Here is a 14,838-nt window from a genome sequence, read left to right on the forward strand (position 1 = left end):
GAAGAAGATGGAATGAAGAGTAAGAGAAGGATGGTTAGTAGAATGAGGAAGAAGAGGAGAAAAGGGGGGAATGAATAAGAAAAATAAAGGATAAAGAGAATGATCAAGGAAAAAAAGAGGAGGGAATAAAAGCAGCAGGATGGAGACAAAAGAGAACAAGGAATGAGAGAAAGGAGAGAGAAGCAGGAATCCTAAGGAAATTGAATTAATTTTGAATAAAGAACAGGAGAGAAATGTGTGTAAGTGTAGGAGGTGGTAAGAACAATAAAAAACAAGGAGGAAAAAGTTGTTGATAAAAAATAAGTATGATAATAGTTTCCAAACAAATTAAAACAAAGTAGACAATTGTCTAGAGGACTTGGACACAAAAATACGAGTTCAGAAATGGTAAGCTATAATTGTTTGATATCTTAGATTGCATTGTTATTTTTTTTCATGGTATCCACCAGGCCAACATCCAAGGGAAGAAATGCAGCAAGTGTTTGAAGGGTAGCTTCAGTCTTCAGCCCAAGCTACCTACAGGATGTACCAGTTGCTTCTGCTTCGGGATCACAGATAAATGCTCTCAAGCTGACTACATATCAAAGAGGGTGAGTGTAGTTTAGAAGAGGAGGAAAAGGATTCGATGAGGAAGATGGTGGTGATTATGATGGTGATGATGATGATGGTGGTTGTGATTATGAATTTTGATGATGATGGTGGATGGTGGTAGTGATGTTGGTGATAATGGTGCTGGTGGTGATGATGATGTCTTGGTGGGGATGATGATGATGATGATAATGGAATTACTGTATTAGTTTTTTGTTTCGCTTGCATAGCAGAGTGAGTGTATAGGTGCTGCTTTTCTGATGGCGTCATCAAACATTGAAATCTAGCAGTTTCTTTCCTAATTTGTAGTGATTCCAGAATATAATATTCTGTTCGGAGTATATGATCATCAATAACTCATTTCTTAGCGAAAAAATGTCTACAAATAATGCTTTCCTCATTAGATTGATATGATAGAAGAAGATGCTAGTGAGCTGTTTGTGAGTGATGGTAACAGGTTGAGTACAACACAGACTGGTGTTACTCACTACTCAGCTGGTGGGGGTGTTAACGTCACTGCAGCACGGGTGGCTCTTAGGACCAGACATGTGTACTGGAACCTCCCTGAAGTATTTCTTGGCAACAAGGTGAGATTTGGTAGCTTATAAAGTTGTGGTATTGATAAAAAAAAAAGTGTTAGGGCATATTCTGACCAATTAACGACCACCACATGGTTGTATGTAAATTATTGTGGTAAAAAATGAGTACTTAGGAAAACGAGCAAGTGGAAATAAGGTTTTCATGCTATTTGACTACGAATGTGTTTGTAATTTCTGCTAGATCTGGCTTCGTTGAAAACTATATGGTAACTTATTATATGTAGATTGAGATGTATGATGGTGTTGCAACAATTAACTCCTATCTTAATGTCTTTCTCTTTGTCTGAAATTATCACTTGTTGCAACTACTCGATTTTGGATCAAACCAATATCATTGAGGATTGTACAGCGTAGTGTATTCCTAATTTCAATACGTTTAATCACACAAAGTATTCAGCCCCTTATGTTGATGTCACTGTGGCATGAAAGGAAAATGAAGACCAATGATTATTTGGAATGATATGGCCAAGAAAGGGTAAGGTTGGTCTGAAAGAGGGGGATGCTCAAGATGGGGAGTGGTGTGAGGGTATATAGGGACAAGAGGGAAAATGCTGACTGAAATAAATGTTGATTGATATGACTTACATGTATTCCCATTTCCCCTATTAGGTCACCGCCTATGGAGGAATGATCAAGTACAAGATAGACTACACGGAACCAAAGAGCACCGATGGATGGTCTGAAGCTAGACCTTATCTGCCTCATATCATGCTTGTAGGAGAGACACACTCTCTTGTCATTCCTGTCTCAAATCTCAACGGAAAATCAAGACCAAAACTTGAGCTCTATGAGGTAAGGAATCAAAATACTTTTTTTCTCTTGTGATTTTAAAATCTTAACAAGCATTTAGGATGGTATTTATGTGTGTTTTCTTTGCCCTTTTTCTCAATAGAAGTTACTGTGTTCAATTGATTATGTGGTTGAATGACTTGAAATTGAATAATTACTCTGTAAATTTATGTTATCTTCATTTAGAAATGGATATTTCTAGTTCACAAATTTGTGTTGTTTAATTTAACCAAGAGGGCCTTCTTGAAAAGATGCAAATGATGTTGAAAAGTGTTTCTTTAAAGACAGTTTTAGAATATCCTTATCAAAGGAGCTATATCCGTGTATATATTCTTCCCATTTTTATTGATTATTGGAGGGGAGTTTTAAATTGATATATATGTCGATGTTTGTTGAAATTTGTGGATAAGTATCGATTTTATTTCTTTTCTCCAGCACAATTTTCTCCACCAAGGTACCGGCATTGCTCCTACCAGGGAAGAGTTCATGATGGTTCTTCAAGACCTTCAAGCTATTCTTCTTCCTGCTTCTCAGACCTACCAAACACTCTCATCTAGGTTAGTTGTACCCATTAACTTCTGAATTATCTGATTTCCATAGTCTTATTAATGGGGACTTCAATTATTTTTTTATGCCTCTGTCAAAGTAAATGGAGGTTTATGGGAATTGGTTCTTTTGACATTTACTCTTGCAACAACCGGTTCTTCTGAAAGTCCAGTAAGGCAGTAAGGCAAACATAGACATGAGATTCAAACCTTACATCAACCTTACTCCTAATCCTTAACCACAAATGCTGACAATGCCCTATGCCCCTCACTTTATATCTTCAGAGATATTAATGGAGGAGCAACTGTTGTAAGAGCAAATGTCACATTTCTGAGGAATAAGCGTATGGCAAGCAGTTCAATTTGTGATTCAAAATACTTTCTAAGTTTTGACCATAAGCTCATGAGAATTGACTCACACATTGGTCTTGGAGCAAAGATGTACAAAACATTTTTTAACAAGTGTCAGAAAATGTTGCCATGGTATTGACACATTATGGCCATAAATCAGGCAAAATTCATGTGCAGAGCAAACTACTGCCTTGATTTCCACATAATGCTTGCGAGACTTGGCAGGTACGTGGCAATAATGTTGTTGTCATGAGCTAGAATTTTTCATCACCTTTAGAAATATATCTTGTTTCTTCCCTGTTTTATTCTGTACAGGATATCCAGTGTTTACATGGAAGTAGGAGGACCCAGAGGCAATGATACAACTAGCCTTACCGTACTAGGGATAGAGCAATGTAAATGCCCTAAAGGATATCGGGGCACATCTTGTGAGGTGAGACTCCTTCCAGTCCCTACATCTACTGACTTTGTGCAAGATATTCTAACACCCCATATGCAGAATGATCACCCAATTCAGATTTGCACAAAATATTCATCAACTTACCAAGAAGATTATGGATGCAGGCAATTCCAGCCTATGGAAATTCCAGCATAACAATTTCAAAGCATCACACTTTATAATTTACTGTATTCAAACACATTTTGCAGAGTTTATCATTCATATTATCATTCAGTTATTTACACACTAAATTTTACTTTGTAAGATTGAAGAGTTGTAGAATTTTTTTTTTTATTATGCTAGGAAACGGACATGACCCACAGTGCATTATGTGCCCACGTCCATTTGGCAGGACGTTAATGTACATTTGCCACTCTCCACCCAGGTGTAGTAAATGGATCCCAGTAGGAAAGAATTCCTTGAATGCTCAAGCACTTGATCAGAGTACCCATGCTTAAGATCGCGTTATAGTATACTGCACTTAAAAACATTGTATTATGCGCTTTATTAAATGTTGCATATTTTTATTATAGTTTTTTCTCCTTCTCTTTACCTTCTAGGAGTGTATGCCAGGCTATGTGAGGGTACAAGAAGGGCCATACCTCGGAAGATGTGAGCTGTGCACCTGTCATAAACATTCTGATGTTTGTAATGATGGCAATGGCAAGTGCAAGGTAAGTATTGCAAAAATTATTTTAGGTTTTTTTTGCAGGAAAATGAGAGCATTTTAAGGAAAATTCTACAATAGTTTATTTAAGGCAAATCCCCAAATGAGACCAGATTTTAGATGTTTTTACGGTTCACACTCTAATCAACCCAATCGCATTTGCTGTTGTGTTAACATATAAGCCAACAAAATGGCAATTTATCAAACCCAATATAAATGCAGTTCATTCCCAAAGTGATTTGTCTCCACTTCGTGTTTCTTATGAGAAGCTGTGATGCTTATAATTATCCTGGCTAGATTTGATAGTTCATGACTTGAAGTAATGATTAACAAAATAAGGAGTTGAAGGTAGACATTTTTGATTAATTTATAGAATTACTGAAGAGAGGAGGATAATCCAATCTATGAATGGCAAGCAGTTTGGTGCACCATAAATGATCACAAGGACATGTATCTGTACGTAAATGGTAGTGTAATATTGACATCGTTAAATAATTGTCTTGGTACATGTAGTACATGTATTTACATAGCATTTTACTTCACATTCATGCTAGTATGATGATTTGTTTATGCTAAATTTGACAGGATTGCCAACACAATACAACCGGGTCAAGATGTCATCTTTGTGCACCTGGTTTCTATGGCGATGCTACCAGAGGAAAGAGCAATGATTGTCAGCCATGTGGATGCCCTCTTAATATATTATCTAACAAGTAAGATACATGTACATGTATAATCAATATTCTCTAACTAACAGCTAGAGTTAATAAACCTGCAAAAAACATGGTCTTTTGGCTTTTCGAAATCTAGTCCATAAACTCTAATTCATATATATACACTACTCAAAAAAAGTTAAGGACCACTTTTTAAAACGTACATAAAGATTTTATACAAGGTGTTTTATTTCTGGAAATACCTCAGTACAACTGTCCTAAATGTCCTTAAACACGCTGTAATCAATTTCACGCATGGGTGGTTTCAGTTGTTGCACAATGTCTCTCGCATCACTGCACATCCTGAAAAGTGGGCCCCGAGGGGTATCAGCTACCGACATGAAGTGGTAAAAACGAATGTCTGAGTGTCTTTCAGGCAGTTCAGTAACGAGTGTGACCACCTCCTGCAGCAATAACGGCTTCACAGCGCTGTCTCATGGAGCTGATGAGGCGATTGATGTCTCTGACGTCCAGTGCATCCCATGCAGCCTCCAGAGCCACACCCAGCTGCTGCAGTCCAAGTGGATGGGCTTCGAGCTGGTCGAGACTCCTCCCCATCATGTCCCAGACGTGCTCTATCGGGTTTAAGTCCGGGGACCTCGCTGGCCACTCCATACGCTCAATCCCCTGGCCCTCAAGGAACTCGGTCACCACCCTAGCTCGGTGGGCACGGGCATTGTCATCCATGAAAATGATGTTTTGTCCCACATTTTCTGCAAATGGCACCACTATAGGTTCAGGGACCTCATCCCTGTACCTCACTCCTGTCATTGCTCCCCCTGGGACCACGTAGAGACGAGTACGGTTGGCGTAGGTGATGCCTCCCCACACCATGACGCTGCCTCCCCCATAACGGTCATGTTCTGCAATACAGGGGTCTGCAAATCTCTCTCCTGGTCGCCTCCAGACTCTCGAACGTCCATCATTGTGGTCAAGGGAAAATCTTCTCTCATCTGTGAACAGAACTCTACGCCATTGCTGTCTGGTCCATCTGACATGCTCCCGGGCCCAGTTGAGACGAATTCTTCTGTGAGCAGGGGTGAGTGGGACACACTGAGCTGGCCGTCTGGCATGCATATTGGCTCTGTGAAGTCGGTTACGGATTGTTTGAGTGGAAACAATCACTCCAGTTGCTGCAGCGAAGTCATTGTTGAGGCGGCGTGCACTGTGAAAGCGGTTGCGGAGGCTGAGATTCGTCAAGTAGCGATCATCTCTAGGGGTTGTCGAAACTGGTCGGCCACTGCGGGGTCTCTCGGAGTATAGCCCTGTCTCTCGGTGTCTTTGATTTGCTCTGCTAATGACACTGTGTGACACGCCCATCATTCTGGCTACTCTTCGCTGACTGAGGCCAGCTTCCAGCATCCCTAGGGCTCTGGCTACATCTGTTTCACTTAGGTGGTGTCTTGGCATTGCTGTTGTAGGCAAGTTGTTGATTGTACAGACTAAAGACGGAAAATGCTTTGGAAGACACTTGTCTTATGGCCCACTGCAATGATGCCAGAGACATCATGAAAGAACTGCATGTGTGAAATTGATGTCATTGTGTTTGATGGCATTCTGGACAGCTGTATCTTGGCATTGCTATTGTCAGCAAGTTGTTGATTGTAGAGACTAAAGACAGAAAATGCTTTGGAAGCCACTTTTGTACGGGCACATTGCAATGATGCAAGAGACATGAAAGAACTGCATGTGTGAAATTGATTTCATTGTGTTTGATGGCATCCTGGACAGCTGTATCTTGGCATTGCTGTTGTCAGCAATTTGTTGATTGTAGAGACTAAAGACAGAAAATGCATTTGAATCCACATTTGTACCACTTCACAATGGGCCCACTTTTCAGGATATGCAATAATGCGAGAGACATCATGCAACAACTGAAACCACCCATGTGTGAAATTGTTACAGGGTGTTTGAGGAGATTCAAGACAGCCATATTCGGGTATTTCTAGAAATACAACACCCGGTTTGAAAATTGTATACACACATTAAAAAGTGGTCCTTAACTTTTTTTGAGTAGTGTATATATATATATATATATATATTCATTTTTCTTAATTGATAATTCATAGAATGTTTATATATGGTATTCATGTTTTGGATTGGCATTCAAAATTTTAAGACAAATATTAAAATAAAAAGAATTAGGTATTTAAATTCCTTCGTGTTATGTGTTTGATGAATATTTTGCACTGTATGCAATTGCTTTGCATTGTCAGAAATTCCTCTGATTAATGCCCATTCACACGGTCTCATGTTTTTTACCTTGTAGCCCTTAGCTGCTTCAAAGGAATCACGCTGTATTTGTCTCTTCATGACACCAGCGAAATGACAGTCATAACTGGGGCCTGTTTCATAAATTTTGTTATGATAAGAATTTGCAATGGGAGTTTAAAGCTATTGAAATCCTTCAATCTGATTGGCTGATAGTAAACTGTGCATTTATTATTGTAACAAGTCTTTGTGAAACGGGACCCTTAAGTGACTTCTTTTCTATCAGAACCAACTGTTTAATGTAGCCATAATTTCTGTTTCAATCAGATATGGTCATGCATGAACCCACGACACTAAAGCCCGTCTGACACTATGCAATTTGTTGCGATCCGAATTTCAAATTAATTGTGATAACATTTGATATGGACATTCCAACTATTAAAAATCTTACGAAGCAGAGGTCAGAATAGTGGTAGGACTACTGAAATCGAAATTCAGTCGAGTTATAGCCTCCCTGAATGAATGAAAATAAATTTAATTCCAAATCGTAATGACGTCATCATCGGCTGTGACTTGAAGCCGATTTGAACTTTACTCTGACCATAGGGTTTGCCGCTGAGTAAAAATATGATTTTAGTTTTCCTAACAATATGCCTAAATTCAGATAAAATAATGTTACTTCTTGGAACTTTCATATTAAATGCAAAATGCATTTTTTTTTAAAATCGTGTCGCACTGGATCGCATAGTGTGAGACGAGCTTAACCCCTAGGCATTGCTATAGTTTTGGCCATTGAACAGTCATGATAAACATTCATTCATCCTTTTGATCTCAATTTTAGTTTCAGTCCCTTGTGTGAGTCTGCATCTGATGGCGGTTACATCTGTACAGCTTGCCCCCGCGGGTACAGTGGGAGATACTGTGAAAGGTGATTTTATATCAATACTTTGTAGAAAGGGGAGACAAAAAAACATTGAAGGATGCATGCATCTGCTTCCCTCCCCCTTTTTGATATGTGCCTAAAACGGAAGAAAATTGTTTCAGATTAAAATTTGTTGAATCAAACAATGTTTAGTACTCATTTTCTTGTCAATGACATGTTTTTACCATTGAAACTGTTTAGTTGAGAGATGCAATTATAAATATGTTTGTATCTCCATCAATTGGAAAAATTTAATTACTGTGTCACATGGTCTGAGAAATAAAAAACAGGAAAGGCATGCAAAATGCAGGCTAGTTGTATCACCTTTTTATAATGAAGTTGGAAAATATATCTCTTATATTTATTTGCTTTCAAATTATTGTTTTTGTTTGGTTTTTAACAGTGCTCTATATCAGAGAAAGAATAGAGGTGCCAATCAAAACCTATCATCTCACTTTAACAACATTCTTAATTTGTATTGTTTTTTTTTCCATGACAGGTGTGCTCTTGGTTATTATGGCAACCCCTTTGTCCCAGGAGGAAGCTGCCTCCCCTGTGGCTGCAATGAATACGGCTCAAACTCTACAGCGTGTAATAGCACCACTGGACAGTGCCACTGCATTCCGGGGGTGACAGGACGTAGCTGTGATGAGTGTAGCCCGAGGCATGTGATTACAGGAGATGGATGTACTTGTAAGAAAACATTTGATTTATAGAAAAAAAAATCAGAATTAGTGAATTTTCATATCTGTTGAATTAGGCGTACAATGCATGATGTCTCATGAATTAAAGATTACTCAAAGACATATAATATGGCTTCGTATTGTCATCTTATACCTTTTTGATAGAAAGTTGACTTTTGTTTTGACTCCTAAACACATCATTAAAGTTATTTCTTTTGAGTTAAATTATAGCCATTAAAATGCAAGGTGCATTTCAAGAATGAATATGAGTCAGAAACTGATTTGATTCTATTTATACTGGAAGAAGAATGTTTATTTACATATCATAGAAATGCCAATCATGATTGTCAAGCAAGTTCAGCAGTATTAACTACTGAATAAACAAAAGATATTAAAGCCAAGTTTCCTGTTACACCAAATGAATGAGAAACAAAGTTTAACAGGGATCTCGTTAACGGTAAAAAATGCAGTTTTTTTTTATAAAAAAGAAAATATTACTAACAATTAATATGAATTAACTTTGGGATCACTGAAAAAAGTCTAATTTGAGTTTTTTTTCCACAATCACAAAAGTTTACCCATTTCTGGTACTTTTTTGCTTGTGCGGCTGCAAGATTCAAGCTCCAAGCTCCAAATAATAGATAAATGTTTGTGATTTTTAGAAAAAGAATGTTTTATGTAGAATCTAATTTTTTTAAACTTCCATACTTGTGTGAATTATTACATATATGTAGCATGTGATGATGGTTGTACCGGACCTCTACTGGATGCTTTGGATGAGATGAAAGATGATGTGGATGGTCTCAACACCTCAAGATTTATCCCCCCTCCATGGCCCATCCTCATGCGACTTACAGATGAGAGAAATCAACTCCAGGTAAGTGTGGTACCAATGAGAATATTGGTGATGGTGGAGATGATAGTGGTGGTGGTAGTCATTGGTGATAATGGTGAAAGTGGTAGTGTTGGTGGTAATGTTGACCGTGCAATGATGATTATGGTGATTGTATAGTTGATGATACATATAGTTTATATTGATTTCCATGTTGGTGATGTTTTGGTAGTAATGGCAGGATGGTATCCACTATTGCAATGAGAGTGGTAATATCGGAGTGAAACAAATGACAAGATGGGAGGTTTTTTACGGCAGTTGGTTGTGGTTGACTGCAATGAAGATGATGCTGATGACAAAGTTAATCATGATAAAGTTAACCGGTTCATTCAGGTGGTATTGATAATAATACGATGATGTTGTTATCATTATTATTATTATTATTATTATTATTATCATTATTATTATTATCATTATTGTTATTATTTTACTTATAACAGTATCTGTTTATGGTCATGTCAGTCTTTAGTCTGTATGTTTGTAGCACCATATCATTTAATTCGGAATCTTTGAAATATACATGAATCTTACATTATGTTTATTTATCAAATATCTTTGATGTACACATACAATATTGATTTAATCCTGTTGCCTATGGGTACTTTGGGGATAATAAATACCTTAGTCAACATGTAAACCATTTCAAGTGAAGTATTTTGATAATTCTTCTTACAGGATCAGGTGGACTCTTATAATCGAGCTGTGGTTGCTGCCAATGAATTGATCGCTTCACTCCCGAATGGTACCAATGATCTTAGCGCTCAGACAAGAAGGCTGAGGAGAAAAGTAAGTCCAAATTTCTGTTTACTGTAATCAACCTTAGAATCATGCCTGGAAGGTTAGTCCTCTCCTTTGCCCTGTAATACAAAACTTGGTGACTGATCGTGGAGCTAAGTCAAATGATCGATCATACACAATAATCAACGCAATGAATCACAGCAATCAGTCCCATGATCAATCGCTATGCTTTGTGTAACAGGGCCCTCGTCTTTCTCAAGCCCAGTAATTTATCCAGTTTCTTGGTGTCTGCCTCCCTGAGATCAGCTGAGCAAAAGTGATTACTTCGCTATTTCACCAATAGTCCGGGGCGTCTGTTTTACAATGAATTTGCAACCTTTGAAAGTTAATCTTCATATTCTTCATTGAATGAACAATAGGAAATGCAGGAATAAAACGGTGAAAGATACAGTGCTTAACCATACTAGAAACTTATTATGTGGGAACGTATAACATTCTTACTGTTATCGAATCCATAAGAACCTTTCTAAATCACCTTTAGGAGTTGGATTATATGTATGGTTGGGAGGAGTCCTTCAATCAATAAAATACCAAATCATGTGCTTTCTTGTGGATGTTTGAATACATAAGAACTTCAGTAGTTTTAATACTTGTTACTGTTCAATCATTACAGTTTGACTTGATTCAATTACTTGATTCAACATTCTTGTAATTTGTGAAATGATTATGAATGTTATTTTCTTCATCTACCGCAAGCTTGATAGATACGCAGGAGGGACTGAGTTGGTTGCTATGAATGCGTCGGATGTCAACCTCAGGGCCAGACTCTTAAATGAGCAAGTCAACGCAACATACAAACTCATTAATGGTATGAATACGAATGGCTGTTCTACAAACATATTTTTGGATATTGATGTTGAATGGATGTTTTTGTATGGACCTCCTTACTTGGTTATTTTAGGGAGTGATAGTGAAATGAATGAGAGTATCAGGAAATGTAGCTTGATCCGACAGGGGGGGGGGGACAAAGGCTATGTTATAGCTACAAAGTGTGCATATGAAATATTCAAATGATTAGTGATGCAATCAGCTACAATAATTTGATTGATGATGATAATGGTAATATTCCTTGATTAAATACGTGTAGTGTTGTGTAATGACAGCAGAAGACATAGGCCTCCCCCTCTAAAAAAAATCCTGTTGGGTACAAATTCAACATTATAACAAATTCAACATTATATGTGTGTGCAATGCCTCATCTTTAATTTGTTTAGGGTGCATGTCTCTCGAAGACTAATAGTGATTGAAAATAAACGTTTAAAAAGAAATGCACATGAATTATAAAATTTATCTTATTGGTGATTCATTGCTCATACCTTTGCATATTAAATGAATCCTCTATCTGCTCCATCTCCATCAGAAACGGTTGCGGTGTTTAAGGACCAGTTCTTTAACCAAGGTCTTTTACCTGCCAGAGAGAACGCACAGTTGATCAACAGAGCCATGAGAGTCCTTGAGGAATTAAGGGACAGGTCCTTTATAGAGATGCAGGTTGCTGCGATAGAAGAGAGAAGGTAAGATAATCAGTTTTTGACAGATCAAAAATTGAACAATTTCTCATTCATTACTCAAATTGAAGAAACATTTGTAAATATTTGCAATGAAAGTTATGACAATTAATAACTTGCCTGGGCTCTGATGACAAAGCCATATTTATATCAACTTTTTTGGTAAATCACTTTCATGTTTGAGTACCAGCAGTGTCTATGAATATAAAGTGACATGCATGTCAAAAGAGCAGATGGGGGAGAGCTCAGATTTCTTTTATTCATTTAGACTAACATAAGTGATTAAATGACATTCAATGAGTGCATTTCATCTTTCTATACAGACTAGCTAGAATGAGTCTCAACAAGACAAGTAATGGTTACGCTGAAATGCTTCGAGATCTTTACGCCAAGATCGCTCAAGGCAAGGAGGATCTGAATGATTTCATTCTCAAGTTGGATGAACTACTTATCAGGTGCAGAATGGCTGATAGGACGACCACCGAGGCCTTTGAATTCATCGAAAGTGCAAATGATTCTTCTAATGCCCTTCAGGTGTGTATAAGAGAATATTGCTAGGATGTGGTTAGAGTAATGGTCAGGTGTATCGGGAAAATGATGCCGAGGATGTGAGTTTGAGTTTAGATGTGAGCAATGGGGAAAGATAAAGTGAGGGTGAGGGTTCCTATGGGGGTAGATTATAGAGCTCAAGTGTGTGGGTAGGGGTGAAAAAGTTTATAATGATTTCATTTAAGGTATGTGTTAGAGTGTGAGTGAAGGTGAAGGCATTGTTGAGGATAAGGGTGTGAGGGTGATTGTGAGGTTGAGGATTAGGGTATGAGGCTGAGGATGAATGTGAAGTTGACGATTAGGGTATGAGGGTGTGGGTGAGGGTGAATGTGAAGTTTAGGATTAGGGTGAGAGGGTGATTTTGAGGTTGATGATTAGGGTTTGAGGGTGTGGGTGAGGGTGAATGTAAAGTTGAGGATTAGGGTGCGAGGGTGATTTTGAGGTTGATGATTAGGGTTTGAGGGTGTGGGTGAGGGTGAATGTGAAGTTAAGGATTAGGGTGCGAGGGTGATTTTGAGGTTGATGATTAGGGTTGAGGGTGTGGGTGAGGGTGAATGTGAAGTTGAGGATTTGGGTGCGAGGGTGATTATAAGGTTGAGGAGTAGGGCTTGAGGGTGTGGGTGAGGGTGAATGTGAAGTTTAGGTTTAGGGTGCGAGGGTGATTAGGGCTTGAGGGTGTGGGTGAGGGTGAATGTGAAGTTGAGGATTAGGGTGCGAGGGTGATTATGAGGTTGATGATTAGGGTGTGACGGAGTGGGAGAGGGTAATGTGAGGTTAAGGATAAAGATATGAGGGTGATTGTGAGGTTGAGGATTATGGTATGAGGCTGAGAATGAATGTGAAGTTGGTGATTAGGGTATGAGGGTGTGGGTGATGGTGAATGTGAAGTTTAGGATTAGGGTGCGAGGGTGATTATGAGGTTGAGGAGTAGGGCTTGAGGGTGTGGGTGAGGGTGATTGTGAAGTTTAAGATTAGGGTGCGAGGGTGATTTTGAGGTCGATTAGGGTGTGTGGGTGAGGGTGAAGGTGAAGTTTAGGATTAGGTTTCAAGGGTGATTTTGAGTTGGATGATTAGGGTGTGAGGGTGGTGGGAGGGTGAATGTGATGTTTAGGATTAGGTTGCGAGGGTGATTTTGAGCTTGATGATTAGGGTGTGTGGGTGAGGGGAGGGTAAAAGTGAAGTTTAGGATTAGGTTGTGAGGGTGATATTGAGCTTGATGATTAGGGTTTGAGGGTGTGGGTGAGGGTGATTGTAAAGTTGAGGATTAGGGTGCGATGGTGATTTTAAGGTTGATGATTATGGTTTGAGGGTGTGGGTGAGGGTGATTGTAAAGTTGAGGATTAGGGTGCGATGGTGATTTTAAGGTTGATGATTATGGTTTGAGGGTGTGGGTGAGGGTGAATGTAAAGTTGAGGATTAGGGTGAGAGGGTGATTTTGAGGTTGACTATTAGGGTTTGAGGATGTGGATGAGGGTGAATGTGAAGTTGAGGATTAGGGTGCAAAGGTGAATATGAGGTTGAGGAGTAGGATTTGAGGGTGTGGGTGAGGGTGAAGGTGAAGTTTAGGATTAGGGTGCGAGGGTGATTTTGAGTTGGATGATTAGGGTGTGTGGGTGAGGGGAGGGTTAAAGTGAAGTTTAGGATTAGGTTGTGAGGGTGATATTGAGCTTGATGATTAGGGTTTGAGGATGTGGATGAGGGTGAATGTGAAGTAGAGGATTAGGGTACAAAGGTGAATATGAGGTTGAGGAGTAGGATTTGAGGGTGTGGGTGAGGGTGAATGTGAAGTTTTGGATTAGGGTGATTTTGAGGTTGATGATGAGGGTTTGAGGGTGTACATGTAGGTAAGAGTGAATGTGAAGTTGAGGATTAGGATGCGAGGGTGAATATGAGGTTGAGGAGTGGGGTTTGAGGGTGTGGGTGAATGTGAAGTTGAGGATTAGGGTGCGATGGTGACTTTGAGGTTGATGATATAAGTGTAATGTCAAAAGTTGGTTGGTGACAGTAGAAATGACAAAGAGGAAGCATGCGGGTAGGGCAAGGATTAAGATAAAAACATTTGCAATGAAAAGGAATCTGAAGGATTATTCCAAAGGTAAATCAAATAACTGAATGAGGATGAAGAGCATTGACATTTTATGGATCATGACATACATGTTGTGTTCCTCATTCTTCATATATTTTTTTTATTTTCAACAACTACATGCCATATTTTTGTTCTTCAATCAGAACATCACTGATATAATCAAGGAGAAAAAGAGGCAGAGTGAGGGTGATATCCAGGAAGCAGAGCGTCTGTTACTGGCTGCTGAGGATCTTCTTAGAATGGTCAACAGCAGCTTTCAGGTAGGAAATGAACATAGAATATGTCACATTATGTTATTATCATTCCATTACTCCCGTGAACCTCTATTGTCATCTTGACTTATCCTTCATATGTCATGCAAATCATATTACCCGTACCCTCAAACTCAAGCCCATCTATAAAATTATATTTCAATGTCAGTGCTCTTCCAGTCCTGTGACAGGAGTATTGATTTTTTTTCCATTGCTATGTGCTTCAATTATAAAATGATCCTTATTC

General features: G+C 38.7%; 1 protein-coding gene across 1 annotated transcript in view; it reads left to right on the forward strand.

Annotated features, from left to right (window-relative positions):
* The window catches only part of LOC129279934 (laminin subunit alpha-2-like), a 50,790-nt gene that overhangs the window by 13,474 nt on the left and 22,478 nt on the right, over positions 1-14,838 (forward strand). Inside the window, exons 11-25 of the mRNA XM_054915995.2 lie at positions 450-590; positions 993-1,175; positions 1,797-1,979; positions 2,412-2,533; positions 3,188-3,305; positions 3,872-3,985; positions 4,564-4,691; positions 7,744-7,830; positions 8,324-8,517; positions 9,242-9,384; positions 10,075-10,185; positions 10,894-11,005; positions 11,558-11,711; positions 12,029-12,239; positions 14,484-14,600. Of these exons, the coding sequence (XP_054771970.2) occupies positions 450-590; positions 993-1,175; positions 1,797-1,979; positions 2,412-2,533; positions 3,188-3,305; positions 3,872-3,985; positions 4,564-4,691; positions 7,744-7,830; positions 8,324-8,517; positions 9,242-9,384; positions 10,075-10,185; positions 10,894-11,005; positions 11,558-11,711; positions 12,029-12,239; positions 14,484-14,600 (2,118 nt within the window). The remainder of the gene's footprint in view (positions 1-449; positions 591-992; positions 1,176-1,796; positions 1,980-2,411; positions 2,534-3,187; positions 3,306-3,871; positions 3,986-4,563; positions 4,692-7,743; positions 7,831-8,323; positions 8,518-9,241; positions 9,385-10,074; positions 10,186-10,893; positions 11,006-11,557; positions 11,712-12,028; positions 12,240-14,483; positions 14,601-14,838) is intronic.

This window comes from Lytechinus pictus, chromosome 17, assembly GCF_037042905.1.
Source record: "Lytechinus pictus isolate F3 Inbred chromosome 17, Lp3.0, whole genome shotgun sequence".
NCBI classification, from domain to species: domain Eukaryota; kingdom Metazoa; phylum Echinodermata; class Echinoidea; order Temnopleuroida; family Toxopneustidae; genus Lytechinus; species Lytechinus pictus.